Raw genomic sequence first — 25,927 nt, forward strand, 5'->3', positions numbered from 1 at the left:
TACTAATGCAAAAATCAGATGTTGAAATTAAAAATAATACTATTTATAACATCTTAGTGATAAATCTGACAAAAGACATGAGACTTCTACACTGAAAACTCTAATACATTGCAGAGAAAAATTAGAGTCAATATTAAAATTTCGATTACCCCCAAATTGACCTATATATTCTACATAATTCCATCAGATTTTTTGTTTTTTAAGAAATTGACAAGGTGATTCTAAAATTCACATGAAAAACAAAGGACTTTAGAATAGCCAAAACAAAGTTGAAAAAGAAGAATAAGATTCAAGGACTTACACTACCTGACTTCAAGACTTATTAAAAAGCTACAGTAACCAAGACAGTGTATAAAGCTACAGTAACCAAGACAGTGTGATATTCAGTATCAAGATAGAACAGAGTTGTTCAATCCCAGTACTACTCACATTTTAGGCCAGATAATTTTTCATTGTGGGAGCTGTCCTATGTACTCTACGATGCTGAGCAGCATTTCTGGCTTCTATCTACCAGAAACCAGTGGTATCTCCCCTGTTCCGACAACTAAAATTGTCTCTAAACTTTGCCAAATGTACCCTGGAGGCAAAATTGCCCCAGTTGAGACCACTGAGATAGACGACAGATCAATGGACGAGAACAGAATCCAGAAACTGACCCACACATATGTGATGAATGGATTTTTCATCAATGGTATAAATTCAATTCAATGGAGAAAGTATAAATTCTTTCAAAAAATGATGCTGGAACAAACAGATATTCATATGCCAAAAACAGTCAATCTATGCCTTGCCCTATGTATACAAAAATTAATTCAAAATGGATCATGGATCTAAATGTAAACCTAAAGTTATAAAACTTGCAGAAGAAAACAAGAAAACCTTGGGCTAGGCAAAGATCTCTTTGATACAACATGAAAATATCATCCTTAAAGAAAAAAAAGATAAATTAGATGTTATCAAAATTAAGAACTTCTGTCCTTTGAAAGATTCTGTTATGAGAGTGAAAAGATAAGCTACAGATCAGGTGAAAATATTTGTAAATCACATTTCTAATACTGGACTTGTATCTAGAATATACTTTTAAAACCTCTATAATGAGAAAACAACAAATTTAAAAATAGGTGAAAGATTCAAACACTTAAAGAAGAAATACAGATGGCAAATGAAACATGAAAAGATGCTCAACAATACTGGTTATTAGAGAAATGGAAATTAAAACCACAATGAGCTACTACTACACACCTATTATAATACCTAAAATTTAAAAGCCTGTCCAGGGCTTCCCTGGTGGCGCAGTGGTTGAGAGTCCGCCTGCCAATGCAGAGAAAACAGGTTCGTGCCCCGGTCCAGGAAGATCCCACATGCCACGGAGCGGCTAGGCCCGTGAGCCATGGCCGATGGGCCTGCGCATCCGGAGCCTGTGCTCCGCAACAGGAGAGGCCACAACAGTGAGAGGCCCGCGTACCGCAAAAAATAAAAAAATAAAAATAAAAAAATAAAAGTCTGTCCATACCAAGTGTTGCCTATTAATATAGAGCACCTGGAACTCTCATACACTGCTGATTGGAATGTAAAATGGTACAATCACTTTGGAAAATCATTTCAGAGTTTCTTAAAAAGTTAAATTTATACCTACCATATGACCCAACCATTCTACTCCTATATCTACCCAAGGGAAATGAAAGCATATGTCCATACAAAGATTTACACAAATGTTCATAGCAGCTTTATTTGTAATAGCCAAGAAACGTAAACAACCCAATGCCCATCAACAGCTGAATGGATAAACAAATTATGGTATATTCATACAATGGAATACTACTCAACAGTAAAAAGGAATGAACTAGTCATACATCTTGTGACATAGATGAATCTCAGAATAACTATGCTGAGTGACAAAAGTCAGATTTTAAAAAGGCTCATACTATACAATTTCATTTTTATAAAATTGTAGACATAATAAATTGACCTCTAGTGACAGAAAGCAATTCAGTAGTTGTTTAGGGATGGTGGGGTAAGGGTGGAGGCAGGAAGAAGTGGGAATGGATTACAAAGGGGCACCAGGAATCTTCTGGGGGTGATAGATATGTTCCTTATTTGACTGTGGTGATGGTTCCATAGACATATACATACATCAAAACTTACCAAATTGTATACTATAAATATGTGCAGTTTATTTTATGTCAATTATATACTTAAATAGAGATATTTAAAAATTAAAACTCTGCTGGTATCTAACTCCCATTCTCTCCTCTGGTTTTAGAATTCTTTTGATAATTGAGATATAATTGACATATAACATTTAAGGTGTACAATGTGTTAACTCGATAATTTATATATTGCGATATGATCACCACTGTAGCTTTAGCTAACACCTCTATCATGTCACATAATTATTATTTCTTTTTTGTAGTGAGAACAATTAAGATCTAGTCTCTGAGCAACTTTGATGTTTATAACAGTATTGTTGACTATAATCACCATGCAGTACATCAGATCTCCAGGAATTATGTATCTACTAGTTGCAGGTTTGTACCATTAAGCAACATCTCCCCTGCACTCTTACACCCATATCACATTCTCAAAGGTTTTCCATATTAATCATAGTTTATTTTTCTCATGAATCAATTTAGGGTTCATTAACAAATGTGATTTTTTAAAAATTCTGAGTTAATTCCTTAAGTTTTTAGAATTCAGTCGGCAATGGATGTTATATTATTCAGCAACAGAATTCATAGCTAACATGTATGTGGCAAAAGTATACTAGGCTTTGCCATTACCATTATGTTAAATGAGTAGAATTACAGATATTTAGATAAAAATAATACACTATTTAAGATGTCTAAAGCCTAATCAGTTGATGGGGAAGAGACGATGCAGTCCCCCTCTGGAGAGAGAGTAAGATATTCTATGGTCCTGAAAAATAGGTAGAGTGGAAGAAAGGAAAAAAAAAGCAAAGGGGGAAAAAATTAATGATTTTGTGACTTTCAAAAGTATGTGACTTTTTAAATCACATACTCCTGTCACTACTCCAAAAATATAAAACTGTACTTGAAGATGTTATAATGCCAAAATATGGGGGGAAAAAAGAATTACTTACACCCTACTAAACACATTGTTTTAAAATGTTGATAGTTGGCTGAGTTGAGAGCACTGAATGCATATATATCCCCAAACATAATGATAAAAGAAGTTACTGGTAGTTATGCTTAAAAACATTCAGGTTCCAAATTGAACATAAATCTCTAGCCAAAATTCTCAGGTACTAATGTGTTTATTCAGCATCTTCAAGATGAACAAAATTACCACTATGCTCAGGAAAAGTATAAAAAGGAAACTAACAAGCTTAAGAAAAAAGTAACAGTGTTTTTTAATGAAAAAAATTACATTATAACAAGGACAGTAAACATTAAGTTACTATATATATATATATATATACACACACACACACATATACACACATTTTTTAATTTTTTAAAAAACCTGGTACAAAATTAAACTGCATCTTTCTCATATTCACATGATTAAGTATGTATTTTGACAGGATATAAAGATGAAACACAAGCTGGTAGGCCTCAAGATTAGAAACTCTAATGCAGGACCATATCACCAAGACTATTTTCTATCAGTTTTGTGACTTTTAGAAAACATTTACCTTGTATAAGACATAAAGGCTTTTTCTTTTAAGTATGTTAACTGCTTACACAGAAAATCAATATTGAGGGAAGGACCCACCATGCCTGTGTTTATCTATAATTCACTGTAGTATATATAATGTTCACTTGGAGGCTTAGTTATAATGATAACTACAATAAAGAAACAAGCTCAGCTGTAATTATGAATTCTAACTGCTTGTTTGGAACATCCAACTTTCTACTACAGATATTACACCTTGTAATACATGACACAAAAGAGCATATGTCAAACTTTGCTGCAGAGCTGTTAGGAGAATGCCAAATACAGATACTGAAAACTTTATGCGCTGTATTTAATACCCTGTGCATTTTAAAATTAACTGAATATTTAAAAAACGTAAACATACTTTTAAAAAAGCAACGCTAAGCACCTTTAAAATACAATACCAATATACTGTGACTGAACATGCATTTGGAAGACAAATTAATTTTTAAAAATTAATTTAGAAACCATTTTTAAAGAGCTACTCATTAAAATACTTACATGAAAATACTGATAGTTCCAGTTCCTACCTAAAAACCAAAAGAGTATACAATTAGGGATTTAAACCTTCACGCTCTTTTTTTTTTTCTTTTTGTTTGTGGGGAAGATTCACTGCAACTTTCTGTCCTCGTAAAAAAAAGTATCAGAAGAGACATTCACATAGAATTAAGTGAGAAATGTTTTTAAACTATGTTTTGTTCTTGACCAAGTGCTAAAGTCTGGATCCTCTGACAGCTCTCATCCTCCTAGGTAACTGACTAGAGTTTGTATCTTAACAAGCATTTCTCCTTAGCAACATCAAAAAGGAATGTCTCCAAAGGAATATAGTTCAATAAACTATAATAAACTATCGTCATTAATGAAAGGTAAAGATCTATTATTTAAAATCTTGAAAAATGTTTCCATAAAAACTAGAAATAACAAATGAAATGAATATTACCTACAATGCAACACTAAACTATAAATTAATTGGGACTTATACCCTTTAAGTACACACAGACTAAGAGAAAACTGGGCTTGAGGTAAGTAAGAGTTGTGGGGGTTTTTTTGCTGTACGCGGGCCTCTCTCACTGTTGTGGCCTCTCCCGTTGCGGAGCACAGGCTCCAGACACGCAGGCTCAGCGGCCATGGCTCACGGGCCCAGCCGCCCCGCGGCATGTGGGATCTTTCCGGACCAGGGCACGAACCCGTGTCCCCTGCATCGGCAGGTGGACTTTCAACCACTGCGCCACCAGGGAAGCCCAAAAGTTGTGTTTAACTTAGCATAACATAGATTTGGCAGCCTGCCTCTATAAATGCTGACATCAAGTATTTTCAATTCTTAGGAAAAATAAAAGCAATTCTTATTAAAAAATTATATATGTAACTGAATATTAACTTTGCATTAAATATAGGTATAAATAACTTTTATGTTAAATAGGGTATAAATATAAAGAGCAAGGAATTTTATAATTCCATCTGCTTCTAACATAACAGTGCTTTATACTTAGATACATGTTGTGTACCTGAAACAATTGAAGTGAATTAAGAATGGGAGATTGAACTTAGAAAAGCCAAAAAGACTCATATTTATATGAAGTATTAAGGTTAAATTTCATATTCTGCATGCTTTGAATATTAAACATTAATATCCATTGGAAATGCTTATTACTTTTAAATAAAAATTTAAATATACCCACAAATGATCTCTGGGGGAAAAAAAGGCTTTAGGTTGATTTCTTGACAGCTATAATTGACATTTCCAGTTCGCCAGCCTTATAGAAACAAGTAGCTTATAATGAATATACTGATTAGTATTCAGTATTTGAAGTAAATATACTTACAAAAAGACTCATATTCATGTAAAGTATTAAGGCTGAATTTCATATTATATTCTGTATGCTTTGAATATTAAACATTAAAATCCATTTGAAATTCTTATTTTTAAATAAAAATTTAAATAAACCCACACATGGTCTCTACAGGGAAAAAAAGCCTTTAGGTGATTTCTTGACAGTTATAATTGACATTTCTAGGTTACCAACCTTCTGGAAAAGAGAAGCTTATAATGCATATACTGATTAGTACTTGTTCAGTATTTGAAGTAAATATGCTTATTTAACAAGCAAATATAACACACCAGTTGTTTTAAAGTTTTAAATATGAACTAAAGTTTCAACTACAAATCTTTACCTTTAAATACTATAAATTTTAATACCATCAATTCATTAAGAACTCTGGCACAGAAAAATAAATACAACTCAAATTCTTTTCTAACCAGAGCTGAATCTTCAATACAAAATAGGGGGAAAAAAAAAAGAGAAAAATCTTCTGCTGATATCAAAAAGTTCCCCTAATTATCTGTTAACACCAGGGAATTCTATTATTCTTTCTGAATTCTCTCAATTTCTACATTTTTCAACCCATAAGTAGTATTTTAACTACAATACTGTATAAATCCATGCAAAAAACATTTATTTCTCTTGCTTATCTGATTCAAGTTAAAACTCTCAGTACTTACCAAGACACTGTAAATTTCTACTAGATGACCATTGGTATACTACTGGTTTGTAGTTTTAAGTACAAAAATTAGAATGGAAGAAGCTAAAATGCAACCACATAGTTTTCACAGATGTGAATGTTGGGCTTCATGTTATGATGTAAAATCTGTTGTTTTTCTTTCCAAATGAGACAGACCTCAGATATTCTCTCGTCTGCCAATTTAAAAATTTTCTTCACAACTTTAAAGAGGGAATAACTCTTTAAGAACTCAAAAAAAATTCACCACACACACACACACAAACTCACATACTTTTTTTGTTGTTCTTTTTTAAGAACCAAAATTAATATCTAATTTCCAGAGGATGAATTAGATATGTGGATACGTTCAGATGACCTTTTGAAATACTGGCCTTATCAGATAATCAAAAACCATAAGAATTATACAAAATAAGAGGAAAAAAATATCTCTTAAGGTAAAAATAGGGAGTTAGCAACAAATATGTCAGTTTTAAATTAAAGCTGCTCATTAAACCAGTCTTCAGTCCACTTATCACAATGCTGCGCTTTGATAATATTCACCTTCTTTTTTATGACATCAGAAGTCACCAGAGTTGTAAATTCTGAAAAGCTTCAATAATTTATGTAGCAGACAATTTCTTACAGTCCAATTTTTTTTTTGCTTCCATAGATAATGCTGGTTCTTTGGGTTCTTGCTTAACTTGGTTCACAGAAATGGTACCTTCTGGACTTTCTTCAACTTTAAAACCGAACATAAAAGAAAAAATCCTAAGGGTTAATATAATTTATAATACTGGAATCTTTAGAATTATATGAATTTAGAAGCAAGGCAAAAAAAATCAACAGTAGTTTGGAAAAAGAATCAAGTAATTTAGAAAATCAGTTGGTGTATTTGAGAACTCAATGCTTCTGACATCTTAACGGTCATTCATATTAAATTCCTTCAGTACGGAAAAAAAAGAGACCAAGAAAACTGCAAAGTTACACTCTTCAAAAGATTCTTTGACCAAAAATCAGTCCATAATTTGATAAAATTATGAGGAATATCTCATATTTAAACTCAACTGTCTTTAAAAATATGTGTGACTAAAAGTCAGGAAGCCTCTCATTATTTGAAAATGATTTTTTTTTTTTACAAACAGCAAACATATACTACAAATCCACTGATGTGTTACCATTCTCATATGGTCTCCATACTCACTCAATGTTGTCTCCCTAAAGAAACCACACTACTTAAATACTTCAGAAAAAATATGCAACATCTTAAATGATAGCTCTGACTTAGCTGCACGAGCTATGTGTTTGCTTATGTGAAACATTTCAGAATGTACTACCATTCTAATTTCAAAGTACTTATGACCAAATTAATGTAAATGTAGCAAACCAGCAACACTACTGTGATCTGGCAGGTGGGATACCTAAGATAAAATCTTTCTCTTTCTCAGGAATATCAGTTTTTCAGTTGCTATGGGGAACCAAGGTCAAGGGGACTATACTTGCTCAGAAAAGTGTGTTGAACACACCTAATGCTTGTCACATACAGGTGTGTTAGAGTTTAGCCTACACCATATCGAGAAAACCAGTAGAGGATGGATTTGAGTGATCCTGAGAATTCATATTTAGGTGAACTATTCCCTAAAATCATGATCTAACTTGATAGATCACGCAAGTTCAGATCCAAAGAGGGTCTCCTTTAAGGCAATCTGAATTACAGCTCCCAGAAATCCTTGGCACAATGGAGGGACGAGAGATCTTAGAACTGGAAGAAGTTTTGGAGGCAGACAGATCCGGGTTTAAATGCCCTCTCTGTCACTTACTAGATGTGATTTTTTAGGCAATTACTTAACCTCCCAGAGCCTTGGTCTCCTCATCTGTAGAATGGGGACAATACTAGCTATTTCATGGGGTAGTTGTGAGGATTAGTTCATGTATATTCCTTTTCTCTCTCTTCTCCTAAAGTTCCTAAAGACAACTGCCACAGCCCTCTGGAGAAATTTTCTTAAAAGTATGCTTCCTATAAATTTAAAAGCCAATGATTTTTTTCTGGAAGGCACTATCTCACACATGGAGGGAAAAATATATGTTCTAAGGATAATTTCTATGAAGACTTTTGTTCTTCAAAGCAAACTGCAGATCTTTTCCCACAAAAACGCCCAATCCAGAACAATTTGTGTGAAAAGAAATGGCATAGGTCAAGTAGCAGTTAACAGAATTTATTACTATGTTGACTGGGTTCATTCTAAAGTGAAGGCAACAAAGTCTTGGATTAAAACCAAGTCCCCAAGTCTTACTAGTTCTCTTTCAATTTCTATAGAACTCAACATTTAAGTCTATAACTCAAAATCCTCCTTTTAACCTTTACATCTGCCAACTTCATCCCATTTTTCTTTGTGTGTGTGTATCAATTTTTCCATAATAACCTTTACACTAAATAGTTTTCCTTTTAGAGTTTCTCTAATATTTTTTTCATGCATTCAAAAATGACCTTCCTAAAAAAAAAAAAAAATGACCTTCCTGATTTCACCTCACCACAGATTTTCCATGTAAAACTAGGTAATTAGGGAATGAATAATTTTGATAAAGAAAAACACTAAAATGTTTAAAAGTTATTAAATTCATGGTCACCAAATTTCTTCCCTTTTTCTCCTGGTTTTACTTGATTTATTAATATATTATAAACCCACTGAGTAGAAATGACAGTTTTTTTCTCTAGTGTAATAGTAATGATAGTCCATAAAGGTTAAAAAAAATAAAATCATATGATTTTAACTTACTAAGAGCTGGGTGGCTGTCTATAATCTGTATTGGAATGGTCTGAACATTTCCCAGCAGAATCCGATGAACATTTCCTTCCAGATTCTCTGTATCCTCAACATCTCCAACTTCCACCAGCTGATCCACTGCAACCAGATTTTGATCGGGTCCTGGAAGGTTACCCATGGTAGAGGAAATACTATTGTTTTGGGTTAGGCATGTATCTGTTTGAAGGCAATGAGTTTGGCCAAGCAGCAAAGAATTATTATTCATTACAGCACTTCCTACTGAATCCAGAAGTCTTGAAGGACTGGAGGAGGGGTGATTATTTACTGATATCAGAGCTGGTGATCCATCAGAAGATGTGAATCTTGGTTGCAACTGCAAACCCTTTTGAACCGAAAAGAGTTACATCAAAATGTTTGAATTTACTATGTATGTTTTTCTTATCAAATATATTACTCTTTTGACACAAAATTGGAATAAAAGCTAAGAGTATAGCTAATAACAAATATTAAGTGAGGACAGAAACAAGAACCAAATGAAAATTAGTACAACTAATTTTATCGCATGCATAGTCAATTCAAACTTTTCCAAAACATATTCTTTGAATTATCATCTTAAATCAAGAAACAAAAAAGTCAGAAAATTAATGATGAAAACATCTTTGATCATCTTTATAATTCTATAACAATTCTGTTAAATCCCTAAGAAAAGAGGGAAGATTGAAGAAGAACGATAAGGGCCCCAAATTTGGCTATTACACTGGATACTTACCTGTAGTTGTGTGAATATTTTTGGCTGAAATGAAGAAAGTGAGGAGAGCAAGTGCGCTGGCTCTGGAGACAAAGAACCCCTTGTCTGATTTGTTTCCACTTTGCTGGAAATTGCTTCTCCTTGTGAATTTCCTAAATTATATAAAAAATAAACTATTAAAACAAAGTAATTTTTATGGCTTCTAGGATATACTTTATTACAATCCTTACTATCAGAAATGGAATAGGAAATAAGGTCAAAGGTTTGAAACGGACTTTAAGAAGTTATCTAGTCTACTATTTCCAGAACCTGGTAGATCATCAGAATCACTAAACTTTAAAAATAAGTTCCTAGATTCAACCTCCAGTAATTTTAATTCAGTATATCTAGGAAGGGATGTAAGAAGCTATTTTTTTCCTTAAAAGATTCTATACCTGTAGTTCTAATCTAGTCCATTTTTTTCATGCTATAATGCTGGACCTAAGCTTCTCCAGATGTGGAACACCTATTGAATATCTCAGTTACAAAGACCAAACTTAACTCATCTTTGATAACCCTAGTGCCTAGGACAATGCCTGGCATAAAGCAGGTCTTCAATAATGATAGTACTAAATTTCTTTCAATAACTCATTTTTGAATAAATGAAGAAGAGCAAAAATTTTTCTTTTCTAAATATCTCAATTTTAAAGTAATTGCCCTTTGGGAATTTGAGTCCTTCTCATGTAATTCTTATATGTTAACCCAAATATATTCATCTCTTTAAGGTAATCAAAAACCAATTAAAACCAATCATCAACAACTATTTATTGCTCCCATACTGCATATCGCATCCGTGTAACCGAGTAATTTTAAAAAATGGTCCTGGTGTCAGACAACGATGGATTTAAGTGCTGGCTTTTCTCTGTAGCCTTCAACATTCTATTTAACTCAGTTTCTAAACTTCAGTTTCCTCATGTGTAAAATCAGGATAATAAGAGAATTTTCCTCAAAGGATTAACAGTACCCTCACTTTTCTTGGCTGCTTCATTTCTAACTGTCCCACCTCACTATGCTGCAGTTACTTGCTACTATGATTATACCTGGGACTATTATTCCACATGTAAAATCTCTAATTCAAACATCCCATTCTCTGATCACAACCTCTATTCTTCCAGGGATTTTGCTCAGGTACTCTACTACAATTCTGCTTCAACTTCACGTGAACCTCCAGTTAACTAATTCCTCAGTTTTCTTCAGATCCATCACTGTCTTCCTTAATAAAATTCTCTCCCCATCCAGCTTAGAGTCCTGGGCTTATAATTTTAGTCACTCTCTTGCAAATACCTTAAACTCCCTTTCCTCTCTGTCCTTGGGTCATAACGCCCTGGTAAAATCCTAATTCTGGATGAAAATGGCTTCCAGGGCCTATACATGTAAAGCTGAATGTCACTGAAGAAGAAATTTGCTGTCACTACTAATACCAATTCATGATCATCAGCCTCAATAGGACCTTCATGTATATGACAATCTTACAATGTTTCTCTCACTCTATATCAGGGATGATATTAAATCTCCATTTTCCTCAAATCTTGGTCACCCTTCCTGTGATCTTTTCTCATTCTTAACACTTACTTAAAGAGAAAAGAGAAGCTATCAGATAGAAATGTACTCAACTTCCCATCACCAAACCTATCAAGTACCTTCATCTTCATCTATCTCTTCAGGTCTCTCCTTTCCTAACATACCTTCCCTCAACCCCATATCCACTTCATAGCAAACTTTTTGAAGTGGTCCACACTGTCTCTGCTTCTTTATTCATCTCCCATTCATTCTTCAGCCACGCCAATATGGGTTCCTTCCAATCCACCTCATTGAAATGATTGGTACTCACACTTTTCCAAACTTGATCACAGGATCTTTTTCTCTCCCCTGCTACCAATACCCAACTCTTATGCCAGGATTGCTGAGCTCAGTAAATGCCACTGTCAGTCAGTCGCTCATGGAAGAAACTCAGGAGTCATCCCAGATCATTCCCACTCTTTTACCTCCTACACCTGTTCAATCAATAACCAAGGCCTTCAAATTCAATTTTTTAAATAACTCTTAAATCTGCCTAATTCTAGTATAAATGTCACCAACTGTAATCTATACCACTATCACCTTTCACTTGGACTGCTGAAAGGGCCTCCTAAAACTGTTTTGTTGAACCAGTTTTATCTCTAAGCATTGTCTATACTTTACACTAGCTTTCTTAAGTTCCTTGGACACAGCAAGCACTTTCTTGCTCAGCCTTCAAACATGCTATTCCTTTGATCGGCAAATTCCTATTCATTCTTCAGTTCTCAGTCTAGAGAATAGGGAAGGGACACTTGAGAAAGTAACTTTTAAACTAAGTTGCATGTCTCTATCACCATTCCCATACAATTTGGCACAATTCTCTCATGGCACAATTCATAAAGGTAATTCATTAGAATATACTGTAGTGCCTTTTTCTCTTGCTAAACTTTAAATTCAATGAAGCAAGAAACTTACTTTTTTTTTAGGCTCAGCATTTATCACACTGAGTTAATATACACAGAACAAATGAATAATTCTAAAGACTTTGTGAATTTTTTTTTATGTTACAGTGAAGGTACTATGATTTTAATTAATTACATATTAAATGTTAAAAAAATGGAACTGAGGAGGGAATTCCTTATTTATAATAAAAGGTCAGTTACCAAAACTTCTATTCCTTTTTTTTTTAACATCTTTATTGGAGTATAATTGCTTTACAATGGTGTTAGTTTCTGCTTTATAACAAAGTGAATCAGTTATACCTATACATCTGTTCCCATATCTCTTCCCTCTTGCGTCTCCCTCCCTCCCACCCTCCCTATCCCACCCCTCTAGGTGGTCACAAAGCACCGAGCTGATCTCCCTGTGCTATGCGGCTGCTTCCCACTAGCTAGCTACTTTACATTTAGTAGTGTATATATGTCCATGTCACTCTCTCACTTTGTCACAGCTTACCCTTCCCCCTTCCCATATCCTCAAGTCCGTTCTCTAGTAGGTCTGTGTCTTTATTCCCATCTTACCCCTAGGTTCTTCATGACTTTTTTTTTTCCCTTAGATTCCATATATATGTGTTAGCATATGGTATTTGTTTTTCTCTTTCTGACTTACTTCACTCTGTATGACAGACTCTAGGTCCATCCACCTCACTACAAATAACTCAATTTCATTTCTTTTTACGGCTGAGTAGTATTCCATTGTATACATGTGCCACATCTTCTTTATCCATTCATGCGATGATGGACATTTAGGTTGCTTCCATCTCCTGGCTATTGTAAATAGAGCTGCAATGAACATTTTGGTACATGACTCTTTTTGAATTATGGTTTTCTCAGGGTATATGCCCAGTAGTGGGATTGCTGGGTTGTATGGTAGTTATATTTGTAGTTTTTTAAGGAACCTCCATACTGTTCTCCATAGTGGCTGTACCAATTCACATTCCCACCAGCAGTGCAAGAGTGTACCCTTCTCTCCACACCCTCTCCAGCATTTATTGTTTCTAGATTTTTTGATGATGGCCATTCTGACCAGTGTGAGATGATATCTCATTGTACTTTTGATTTGCATTTCTCTAATGATTAATGATGTTGAGCATTCTTTCATGTGTTTGTTGGCAATCTGTATATCTTCTTTGGAGAAATGTCTATTTAGGTCTTCTGCCCATTTTTAGATTGGGTTGTTTGTTCTTTGGTTATTGAGCTGCATGAGCTGCTTGTATATTTTGGAGATGAATCCTTCGTCAGTTGCTTCATCTGCAAATATTTTCTCCCATTCTGAGGGTAGTCTTTTGGTCTTGTTTATGGTTTCCTTTGCTGTGCAAAAGCTTTTAAGTTTCATTAGGTCCCTATTGTTTATTTTTGTTTTTATTTCCATTTCTGTAGGAGGTGGGTCAAAAAGGATCTTGCTGTGATTTATGTCATAGAGTGTTCTGCCTATGTTTTCCTCTAAGAGTTTGATAGTTTCTGGCCTTACATTTAGGTCTTTAATCCATTTTGAGTTTATTTTTGTGTATGGTGTTAGGGAGTGTTCTAATCTCATACTTTTACATATACCTGTCCAGTTTTCCCAGCACCACTTACTGAAGAGCCTGCCCCTTCTCCACTGTACATTCTTGCCTCCTTTATCAAAGATAAGGTGACCATATGTGTGTGGATTCATCTCTGGGCTTTCTATCCTGTTCCACTGATCTATATTTCTGTTTTTGTGCCAGTACCATACTGTCTTGATTACTGTAGCTTTGTAGTATAGTCTAAAGTCAGGGAGCCTGATTCCTCCAGCTCCGTTTTTCATTCTCATTGTTGCTTTGAATATTTGGGGTCTTTTGTGTTTCCATACAAATTGTGAAATTTTTTGTTCTATTTCTGTGAAAAATGCCAGTGGTTGTTTGATAGGGATTGCATTGAATCTGTAGATTGCTTTGGGTAGTAGAGTCATTTTCACAATGTTGATTCTTCCAATCCAAGAACATGGTATGTCTCTCCATCTATTTGTATCATCTTTAATTTCTTTTATCAGTGTCTCATAATTTTCTGCATACAGGTCTTTTGTCTCCTTAGGTAGGTTTATTCCTAGATATTTTATTCTTTTTGTTGCAATGGTAAATGGGAGTGTTTTCTTAATTTCACTTTCAGATTTTCATCATTAGTGTATAGGAATGCCAGAGATATCTGTGCATTAGTTTTGTATCCTGCTACTTTACCAAATTCATTGATTAGCTCTAGTAGTTTTCTGGTAGCATCTTTAGGATTCTCTATGTATAGTATCATGTCATCTGCATTTGTGAGTTATTTTATAGGCAAAGAGACTCTTAAAGGTTAATAAGCCAAAGAATAAAAAAAAATTGTACTGTATATAATTATTAACTTATCCTAAAGCATCTATTTAGGTGTTAACTTTTTAGAAGCCATTATGCTAAGAACTAGGTATATTAATTTGAATAAAATATGATTCTCAAATCATAATGAAAGATACATATGCATAAACAAAGGATACCATGTTAAATGCAGAGATAAATACAAAAGAGTGAATATCCATCTGTACATAGGGGGTGAAGTTAAGAGAGCATTTAAAGCCAAAGAGATTGCTATGTGAGTAATGAGAGGAGTTCACCATACAGAAGAGGAGAAAAGACATTTCTAGAAGAGACATTTCTAGACAAAGACATTTCTAGAAGAGAGAACAAAAAGGTTGAAATAAGCTTGGAATATTGAGAGAGCAAAGGAGTAAGAACATATGAGAAAAAACAAACCATACAAAAAAAACCATACCAAAAAAAAAAGGAAAGCTGATTATATAGGAGGAAATTCAAATAGCTGGAAGTATTTTCATAAATCCTAACATAGTTGCTCTTGCCTCTTTGGGACATGGTTTCCTTATCCATAAATTAGATGAGATAAATTAGATAACATCTTAAATGTCTTCCAATTTTAACACTGTTTGATTTTATATCTTAAAAGTATTCAAGATAACCTACCTTCTGCAAGTGTAACTGTCACAGTCTCTCTGAGAATATTCCCACTACCTGTAGTCCATTGAAGCTGAAATGGGAACATTTACTTCAGTAAAAAGAACAAAGCATTTATTCTGAAAACTATTTTAAAACAGCAATGCAACTGTCATATCTTATTCAGTCATAGTATAAATGTGCTTTATTCTGTAATTACTCTCTTTATTTGTTCGCATTCTCAAAGTATTAAGTATATTTAACTATGCAAATAAATTAGCTTCCTAAGGTCAGATAGCAAGAATTTGGATAGCAAGTGTAGATGGCAAAGACTACTGCTAACCAAATCTGTTTTAGTTCCTGAATTTTGGATAGTGAATAACTAAGAGTTTTGGACAGAAAAGAATAGTAGCTCTAGCTTAAAAAAGTCTCAATCTATTCAGTTACTGAATTTAGAGAGTAAAAATGTATAGAGAAAAGAATACTGCTACTTGAGATTTTAATGCCAAAATCACTGCTTGTATTACAATTAGCAGTTCCTGGGTAACTACATTAATCTCTTCAGATTAGGCAAAATTTTCATAGAAATGGCCACTTTTCTGGAGAAAGCTACAGTATCACAATGTGAGGTAAACTTTATATCCATAGACAGCATATAGAACCAACATCATCACTTTGTGTATTCAACTCTGAACTATTCTATTTAAACTTGCTTCTATTGAAATTTTAAAAAGAGGTGGAGATATACACAGTATGTACTCAATAAATATCTGTTAAATGAATAAGATATACTTTTTACAGAGATAATATGTGTTGATTTTTAAGTGAAGATTACTATTGTTATTATAGTCAGGGTTGGAAATTCGCTGATATTTCTTCTTGTGAGAGTAATAAAAAATATTTTAGTCAAATCATTATCTGAGAGTTCATAGTGTTCACATTTTGAGAAAAAGATACTACCATTTTTCCTTATATCACAGTTATAAGGAAATAAGTTATAAGTTATATGGCCTAATAGCAATCATGCATCAGCTGAGAAGGATTGTTGTAGTAAAACAAGGAATTACAGTTGTAATCATACCGTTGCTGGAATAATCTCTGAGTTATATACATTATCTCCATTTCTCAAGGATTTCTGTACCTCATGGATGTGATTTTTTATATCATTTACAGTTGGAAAAAAGGATAAATTATGTCTTTCAGGTATCTCATCAGGTTTGAACAGTTCCCTTTCCACAAATTTTCTATGGAGAATATAAAATAGAATAAAAACATAAACAATCTAGCAATCTAATTCAGCTCAAATGACAGAGTTCTCTTTTAGTATAAACTTCTAAGTATGGTTTACAGCTTTATAAGTAATTTATATTTTTCCACTTTTTTCCCATACATTAAGTCATGGAATTCATGCAGATTAAAGAAATGTAATATTTTCATTGGTTAAACACCTATATATCTTAGAATGAGCTTTGATATTTTTATGAATTTAACGAAATCACTATTTTCAATTTAAATATAATATGTTTTTGAATGCCAGGCACTGCACTGAACACTTCACATCTAGTATCTCCTTTAACCCACACTATAATCCTGTGAGGTAGGTATAATTATCATTCCTACTTTACAGATGAGAGAACAGAGGGCTACAGAAGTTAAGTATTGCTTTGGCCAAAAAGTTCGTTCGGGTTTTCGTAAGCTGTTAGGGACAAATCCGAATGAACTTTTTGGCCAACCCAATCATTTCCCCAAAGTTATACACCTAGCTAGTAAGTAAGAGAGACTGGGCCTATACCAAAGTTATACATATAAACATCATGTTTCATTGCTTTCAAAAGTCATCAATTAATATATGAAATACGTCTGCTCAAATTTTACAAGTAGACAAATGAGAAGATAGAAATAAAAGGCAGCATTGCCATACGATGGTTATAAAAAATAAAGATATAAAAGAAATGATAAAATTCAATATATATATTCTTTGTGCATTACATTCAGTAGACCACATTGAAGAGCTGTATTATACCTCTGTTTCTACAATATAGGTTTAGTAAAATAGTGGATGGCTTACCAAACTTTGGCTCTGTTCTAAGAATGCCCCAATGGAAATAAACATAAAATGTCTAAGAAAGCTGCTAAATAGAAAAGTCATGTATTAATTAAGAAATAATCCTGGGAAATACTCATTGTGTTGTTCAGATCAGACTACACAATAACCAGAAGGAATAAGGTCAGTTAAGTAGCAGAAATCATGCTGGAGAGCACAGGCTGTAGTCAGACCTAGATTTCAGTTCTGCCTGTATATCTTTAACCACCCTGAGTCTCCATTTCCTCATCTGCAGAATGAGGATAAATACACAAACTTCATGAGTCATAAGAATAAATGAGATCATACCTATAAGTGCTTAGCACAATAGCTGGCACATACATACTAAGTGCCACGTAATAATTATTATTATATCCTGAGTATCAATAAAATTAGACCAGAGTACTATCTATAAAATTTCATTAAACAAAAAAACTATCCACATTCTTTTGTTGTAATAAAATTTAATTGCATTTCAAACAGGTTAAAACAAGTATCTTGGCCCACGTTTTAAAATCTTTTCTACAAATTTTTTTTCTGTAAAGGTATTTAGTACATAATTCAATGTATATATCATTTAGAAATAGTCCAATTTGCCAAATCTGAATATGGAATATCTCAAATGAGTAATTCGAATCATTACTTATGGCTTGCCAAGCATCTGCAGAAAAATGATCAGTTCATAAATAAGATTATTTTAATAAATTAATAAACTATATTCCTTATCTACTCTGATAGCCTATATCCTGGAAAATGTCTATAATATTAAGTGTACTATTTAAACCAACAAACAGAAATGAAAAAGAACAATTTGTTTCTACTGTACCTTAGCTGTTTCCTTACTGCATACACTTGTTGTATTCCCTGTGATACTAGTTCTTGAATTTTATGTGCTACTTGAGGATGTAGACGTGAGGGTAATGTACAGTTCTCATCTCTAACTGCAGCTTCCTCTTCTTCAAGAGAAGACATAGGAAAAGGGGAAGGTGATAAAGGGAGGCAGGGAGTCTCTAATTCATGATACTGATGAGCTTGCTGAGTAGGTAACTGTACATACCACCTGACAAGAAAAAATATTTAAAATTATATTACTAGACAAAGGCAAGAATCAGGGCTTCCCTGGTGGTGTAGTGGTTGAGAATCTGCCTGCCAATGCAGGCGACACGGGTTCGAGCCCTGGTCTGGGAAGATCCCACATGCCACGGAGCAACTAGGCCCGTGAGCCACAACTACTCAGCCTGCGCATCTGGAGCCTGTGCTCCGCAACAAGAGAGGCCGCGACAGTGAGAGGCCCACGCACCGCGATGAAGAGTGGCCCCCGCTTGCCACAACTAGAGAAAGCCCTCGCACAGAAACAAAGACCCAACACAGCCAAAAATCAATAAATTAAAAAAAAAAAGCAACAATCATAGTTACTTATGTTAATACTCATCAGGAGAAGGAATCATCGTTTAAGAAAAATTATATGATTATATGATATTAAATAAATGTAAATTTAAAATTTTTACGTAAATTAAATAAAAATAAAATAAATATAAATAAAAGTTAAAATGTTCTGTCTTAACTCTTCTAAGATTGGCTTTATACCCAATTAAATAAAAATCTTTATAAACCTTTATAGACTTTTACTATGTCCTTAAAGTTAAGGAGGGTGCAAGATTTAGGTATACATGAAAATGGTATTTAAAATTTCATATTAAGTAAACTTTACCTCAAAATAATGAGATTTTAAAATCATCTTTTGAATTGTGTATTTTCCCATTCTTCTACCATTTTGTTCCCAAATTACAACTTCTGTGTTGTACGTATAATCCTCCTAACCAAAGAGTGGATAAAATTTAGTGCCTACGAAGATCGAGCTATGTGAGGGAATGTTCTCAGACAGGAACTCAACATACTGCCCCCATAGCACTCCAGCTCCTTTTGCCCCAATGAGCAAGAGAATCAACTAAAAGGTGAACACAGATTTCTTACAGCCATGCAGTAAAACAGAGTCTAGGAAAATGAACTTATCTGATAGGATACAGTTTTAATAAATATCTTTATACAAAATGCTTGCACTGTCTGATATTGCATGAAACGGAGCCTACTTAAAAATTATACAAAATGTTCTCCAAACTGAAGAGTCTAATTATTGATTGTATTTATTTTTCATATATCTGAAACTTTTTCTAAAGATCACATAAAAACTGTATTCCATACACTTAACCCCCTTATAAATTCTTCACCTGGACCAGCACATAAATGAAAGTAAGAAAGAAAGCTAATATTTCTTATTTAAAACCTGAAGCATGAAAGATATAAAATGGAATTTTATATAGGGCTTAGAATTCATATCTGGCTGCCATAAGTAATCAAAGATGGGTTTTAAAAATATATGTAGGTGACTGCAAGTTCAGTTCCTAATAAGTATCTGAAAAAACGTACTAAATATATAATAAAATGTGTTGCTAAATATGTATTTATCATTTGGGGAAAAAACTTCCACATTGTATAAAGAATTCTTTGGTTAAAATTATCCACATTTGGACGATAAACTCAATGGCTTATACAGTGGTAAATCATTTTAATACCTAGGGAGCAACTAATAAGACATCTATCTACCTTATAAAAACCATTTCTTAATGAAATAATTGGAAAACATAATAATTTCTCTTATTACAGAATTCTTCCAAATGGAGCGAAGTAATTTGTAAAATAAAAGAACAATATAAATGTCATACCTAAGAACACCACCAGCATCTACCAAGTTCTTCTTTAGCATGTTAAAGGCTTTTTCCTGCTCCATTCGGATTATTTTCCTGTCAATTTTGGGGTCTGTAGGAACTCTATATTCAGGAAATTTCTGTACCTTTTTAATGTAAATCCTTTTTATAAGAAAAAGAAGAATTGTTTTCATTATACTATAACCTCAAGACTAACTTATCAACCACAAGTTTACTTTAGCATTAGTTTAGCAGAGTTTAGAGAAAATTCGATTAATCTAGAAAGCATTCAGATAATTATGTGAAAGATATGCCATATTTTCCGTGTATAATACTCAGCAAGTTAATAATCATTACTTTAGTAAAAATGTCTAAGTATTATGAATATTAACTTTTTTTTTCTGGATCTGTCTCTTCTCCATTCTCCCTGAAGCTGTAAACACCTCACACCTGGATTACTTTACTACCTGCTTCTGGAGCCTCTAGGCCTCCAGTCTTCTATTTCTTAAATCCACTAGATATATCAATGCCACAATAATTCTTTGCATTTGTACTTCTCTGTTGAAGAATCCATCTGTTCTTTAATCAAGCACAAATTTCTTAGCATTCAAGGCATTCTATATGATTCTAATTTATTTACCCATCTTTTCATCACTTCAAATATAAAATTGCTTTTCCTGTTAAGTTTATCATCTCAATGTTCCTTCCTCCTCTGATACCAAATACACAATCATGCTATATCTTTCTTTATATCATTCTCCTACCCTACCATATCTTCCTTCTAATTCTCTATCTACCAAATTCAATCTAAACTTCAGTATCCAGGTTAAGTTCCATTTTCTTTCCTGTTAATGAGTTTGCTAGGATATATTCCTTCTCTGAAGACAGTTAGCTAATCCACATATTTAACATTATATACAATACTATTATGTTCTCTTATAGTTTGTTGCTTCCTGATCTACCCCAACAATATTTTAAGTTTCCCATGATTAAGTAAAATCATATACCTCTTTTAGTCTCCCCTCCTTCCCATGGCACCCAATGTTGTTGCTGGGCACAGAGCAGATACTCAAAAAGTACTTATAGAATGATAGAGAATAAAATTATCTCTTCACGTATAGATTTTCTCCCAAGTTATATCTAAAGTTCTACATTGCTCATATTTAAAAGCAATGTTTTGTTTAATGATCTACACTGCTTATATTTAAAAGCAAAGTTTTGTTTAATGGTCAGGTTTAAATATTGTCTAAAGTTATCATTATCAGATTAAACATGAAAAGTCTTCTTAACTGGCTTTAAAAACTTCTTGAGAATGCTGGGGTTTGTGATATGAGATGTAATGCTAAAATAAAATGTTTCAAAGCTCAACTAAATCCAACATTTACATGTTATTTAAAAATTTTATCTTATGATTTAAAACACTTTCAATGTGTGAAAAAAGAATATTAGTAAAGAACATTACAAAAATCTTTAATTGGTGCACATTATTCATTCTCAGCCACAGCAATGACTACTCAGTAGTCCTATTCTACCTAAAACTTACTCTGCTGGTCTTCTACATTGCTGGTATGAATATAATTGGTAAAATCACTCTACAAAGCAACTCTGCAACACCTGTCAACATTTAAAAAGAATACAACACTTGCCCTAGCAATTTCATTTCAAGGAATTTATTCCATCAATATACTTACACAAGTGTACAAATAGGTACAATGTTATTAGCTGAAGCTTTGTATATAATAATAAAGAATATTTTCCAGAGCCTACATGTCCATTGTTGGAGGACTAATTAAGTAAATGATAATTCATCTATAAATGAAATATTATATAGCTATTAAAAAGAAGGAACCATGAAAATAACATAATTTGTATGTCAATTTTATCTCACTTTTTAAAATCAGTTGATCAATCAATAAAAAGAAGTAATCGGTTCATTTAAATATAGACATGGAGCCAACTTTGAGATATACTGAGAATGAAAAAAATAGAGTAAAACAAGGTCCTACTGTATAGCACAGGGAACTATATCAATATCCTGTGATAAACCATAATGGAAAAGAATATGAAGAAGAATATTTATACGTATAACTGAATCACTTTGCTGTACAGCAGAAATTAACACAACATTGTAAATCAACTATACTTCAATAAAAAATTTTTTTAAATGTAGAGGAATATATATCTCTACATTCACACTAGTATGAAGCATAATAGCTGTGCAGCAAATAACTACAATAGGCATTCAGAATGGAAATGTATCAATGTGAATTCATAGCCGGAAAGAAGGTAGGCTACTACCCAAATTTAAGGAAAGAAAATATTAGTAATCTTTACTGAGATCTTCAACATTTATGACAGTAGAGTATATACCTATATGCATATACACAGAATATCTTTGCAAGGTTACTCAAGAAATTGGTAAGAGTTGTTGCCTTAAAGTGGGACACAGGAAGCAGGGGTAAGAGGAAACAGATTTCACTGTATGCTTTTGGCACTGCTTAAACTTAATAAAAATGTGCATATTAGCTATTCAAAAATAAGTACTTAATAAAAAAGAAATAAAAGAAAATAAAGCTTACCGGGCTGGACAAGTAGCTTTGTAGAGCTGACAAGACCTGCTTTCCTGCTCACTGATTTTTTTTAACTGGAAACCTTTTCTTCTTGGCCCATACTGACACTCCATTACCACAGCTCTACTCCCTGTGGGCCAAAACCAACTATTGATATTTAATTCAAGTATCCATCTGTTCTGGACACTAGATTAAAAATAACTTGGTGGTGGCAATGACAAAATCTATACTTCCAATTATACAACCTTAAGGAAAGAAAACATCAGTAAGACTTACTAAGATGTACAAACACATAAATTTAAAAGTTTATTGTAATAGTTACCAAATGTACCGCATTATGGTAAGGAAATTAGCAAATACCACATTTACTGACTGTCAACTGGTATTTACATATGTATGGTTTTTAATAATAAAATTTACTACTTTATAAGTAGAAATTAGCAAATGCTATATTTGTTAGTAAATATTAGTATCATTTAAAATTTTATTTCCTTTTATAATTCCTTATTTCTTTTTGAGCTGTTAGAATAATGTGATTACCAGCCTCTAAGATGGCTCCCAATGATCTCTGCCTCTTAGTACTCATGTCCTTGGTAATCCCCTCCCCTTGAGCATGAGCTAGACTTACTAACTTACTTCTACTGAACATGGCAGAAGTGACAGGATGTTATTTTTGATATTAGGTTATAAAAAGACTGTGACTTCCATCTTGGGTACTTTCTTGCTCTTGCTTGGATTGCTCTCTCCTGGTGAAATCAGATATCATGTGGTGAGACAGCTCTGTGAAGAGGCCCACCTGGCAAGGAATAAGGCCTGCCAACAGCCACATGAGTGAGCGTGGAAGCAGATCCTCCCCCAGTCAAGTCCTGAGACGACGGCAGATCCAGCCAACATCTTAATTGCAGTCTTGTGAGAGAACCTGGGGCAGAACCACCTTGTTAAGCTGCTCTTGGATTCCTGACCCATAGAAACTGTGAGACAATAAATGTTTGTTGTTTTCAACCACCACATTTGGGGTAATTTGTTACAGTACCATAGATAACACAAATAAGCAGAAGTGAAAACTATACAATCTAGGATTTTAAGTTGGATATCCTAATCTATGTAGGGTACAGCAAACTTTTCAAATATAAAACCCAAAACCCCAGGGACTTCCCTGATGGCCCAGTGATAGAATCCACCTTCCAATGCAGAGGACACAGGTTCGATCACTGGTCAGGGAACTAAGATCCCGCATGTTGCAGGGCAAGCAACGACAGAGCCCACGTGCTCTAGAGCCCACACGTCACAACCAGAGTGCCCACAAGCCGCAACCACTGAGCCTACATGCTCTAGAGCCTGCACAGCAAACTAGAGAGAAGCCCACGTGCCACAACGAAGAGCCCGCGTGCCGCAAGATCCCGCGTGCCACAACTAAGACCCAATGCATCCAAATAAATAAATAAATATATATATTTAAAAACCCTGAAAAACACCAACCATGAATAAAAGTGTTGATAAGGCTGATAACTAACTTCTTCTAAATGATGGTAAAAGGAAAATCACAGTTTGAGAAACAATATTTTATAATACATAAAACAAAGAATATGCAGAATATAAAGAACCATAAATAATTTAAAAATAAAAACTAACTACCAAACAGAAAAATGGGCAAAGACTATGAATAGGCAATTCAGAAAGGAAACAAAAGGATATTAAATAAACAAAAAGACGCTCAACTTCACTAGTAAACAGGGAAATGCAAATTGAAACAATACTAAGGACTTCGCTGGTTGCACACTGGTTAAGAGTCCACCTGCCAATGCAGGAGACATGGGTTCAAGTCCTGGTCCGGGAAGATCCCACATGCCACGGAGCAACTAAGCCCGTGCGCCACAACTACTGAGCCTGCATTCTAGAGCCCGCGAGCCATAACTACTGAGCCCGCGTTGCCACAACTACTGAAGCCCACACGCCTAGAGCCCGTGCTCCGCAACAAGAGAAGCCACCACAATGAGAAGCCCACACACTGCAATGAAGAGTAGCCCCCACTCGCCGCAACTACAGAAAGCCCATGTGCAGCAACAAAGACTCAACACAGCCAAAAATTCATTAATTTAAAAAAATAAAACAATAGTAAGATACTCTCACACTCTTCAAATTGGTAAACATAAAAAATTTGACAATACTCTAAAACAACTGAATCCACTGATCAATCTTACAGTTAAAAATGCTACATAGGTAGTGATAAGAAATACACAGCACACCTATGAAGTATTCTCGCAAAATACTTTAATCAAGATTAAATCTTCATTTAATCAAACTCATACATCTAACAGATTACAGGAAATACAGGAGATAAAAGAACATGTTAAAAAACACCAGAGATAGAATCAGCAAAATCCTGAATATGGCAAAGTGTACAGGACAAACTACCTGGGGGAAAAGAGGAGAGAAGTTTTTAGATGAGAAGAAACTTAACCAAATTTGATCCATAAACTTGGTAACTTAACCAAATTTGATCCATAAACTTGGTTTGCATGTGAATTTATACAAACCTCTGCAAAAAGAATTATGGTAAGTGGAGAAATGTGAACAATGGACAACTTATGATATTAGGAAATTACTGTTCGGACTCCTTTGGTGGTCCAGTGGTTAAGACTCCACGCTTCCACTGCAGGGGGCGTTGGGGAACTAAGATTCCACATGCCATGCAGCATGGCCAAAAAATTAAAAATTACAACATTAAAAAAAAAAAAGAAATTACTGTTAATTTTTTAAAGTGGGATAATGGGATATCCTTATATTTCAGATATATACTTTAATACCTTAAATATCTTATATACTTTTAGTAGTTATTGATGAAACGATATCTGGAATTTCCTGTAAAATCATCTTTAGTAACTATAGATGAAATGATATCTGGAATTTCCTGAAGAAGTGGGTAGGGGTATAAATGACACAAGATTGACCACATGCTGATACTTGTTGAAGCTGGATGATGCATACACGGAGTTATGAGATTTCATACATTATTACCTCTACTTTGATATGCATATGAAAATTCCCATAGCATAAAGATTTTTAAAAATCTGACAATGTCAAATCACAGAATGAATGTGGGAAAGGGAAATTTTCATACATTGCTCAAAGGACTAAAAATTGATACAGGTTGTCAATTCCTCACGTATGATTCTCATATTTAAAAAGCATGGAAAACAAAAATTTTTGGAATACATTTGGCTGCAAAACCTGACCTGAACTTTATGAGGCTATTTATAGTCTTTATTCCTTTTAGTGTGGCTATGCATAATGAATTACTGTGTTTGATTATGTGATATTGTCTATGGAATACTTGCTAGGAGTATTCTGTAATATTACCATATTATAGTCCAAAAATACAGAATTCTGAAATACATTTGGGAAA

The 25,927-nt window shown here is 33.8% G+C and overlaps 1 protein-coding gene across 6 annotated transcripts in view; it reads right to left on the bottom strand.

Moving 5' to 3' along the window:
• Positions 1-1,731: 1,731 nt before the first annotated feature.
• The window catches only part of CARF (calcium responsive transcription factor), a 53,961-nt gene continuing 29,765 nt past the window's right edge, over positions 1,732-25,927 (bottom strand). For 5 of the 6 annotated variants that reach the window (XM_060016269.1, XM_060016270.1, XM_060016271.1 and 2 more), the window contains 8 exons: positions 22,531-22,651; positions 19,970-20,113; positions 18,073-18,306; positions 16,245-16,407; positions 15,194-15,257; positions 9,709-9,839; positions 8,952-9,321; positions 1,732-6,916 (listed from right to left, as the gene is read on the bottom strand). In XM_060016269.1, the coding sequence (XP_059872252.1) occupies positions 6,798-6,916; positions 8,952-9,321; positions 9,709-9,839; positions 15,194-15,257; positions 16,245-16,407; positions 18,073-18,306; positions 19,970-20,113; positions 22,531-22,651 (1,346 nt within the window). In that variant the 3' untranslated portion in view covers positions 1,732-6,797. Of the gene's footprint in view, positions 6,917-8,951; positions 9,322-9,708; positions 9,840-15,193; positions 15,258-16,244; positions 16,408-18,072; positions 18,307-19,969; positions 20,114-22,530; positions 22,767-23,157; positions 23,248-25,927 lie in introns of those variants that run through there. The other variant, XM_060016274.1, reaches the window with a different exon arrangement.

The sequence above is a fragment of the Delphinus delphis genome, chromosome 7 (genome assembly GCF_949987515.2).
Source record: "Delphinus delphis chromosome 7, mDelDel1.2, whole genome shotgun sequence".
Taxonomy (NCBI): domain Eukaryota; kingdom Metazoa; phylum Chordata; class Mammalia; order Artiodactyla; family Delphinidae; genus Delphinus; species Delphinus delphis.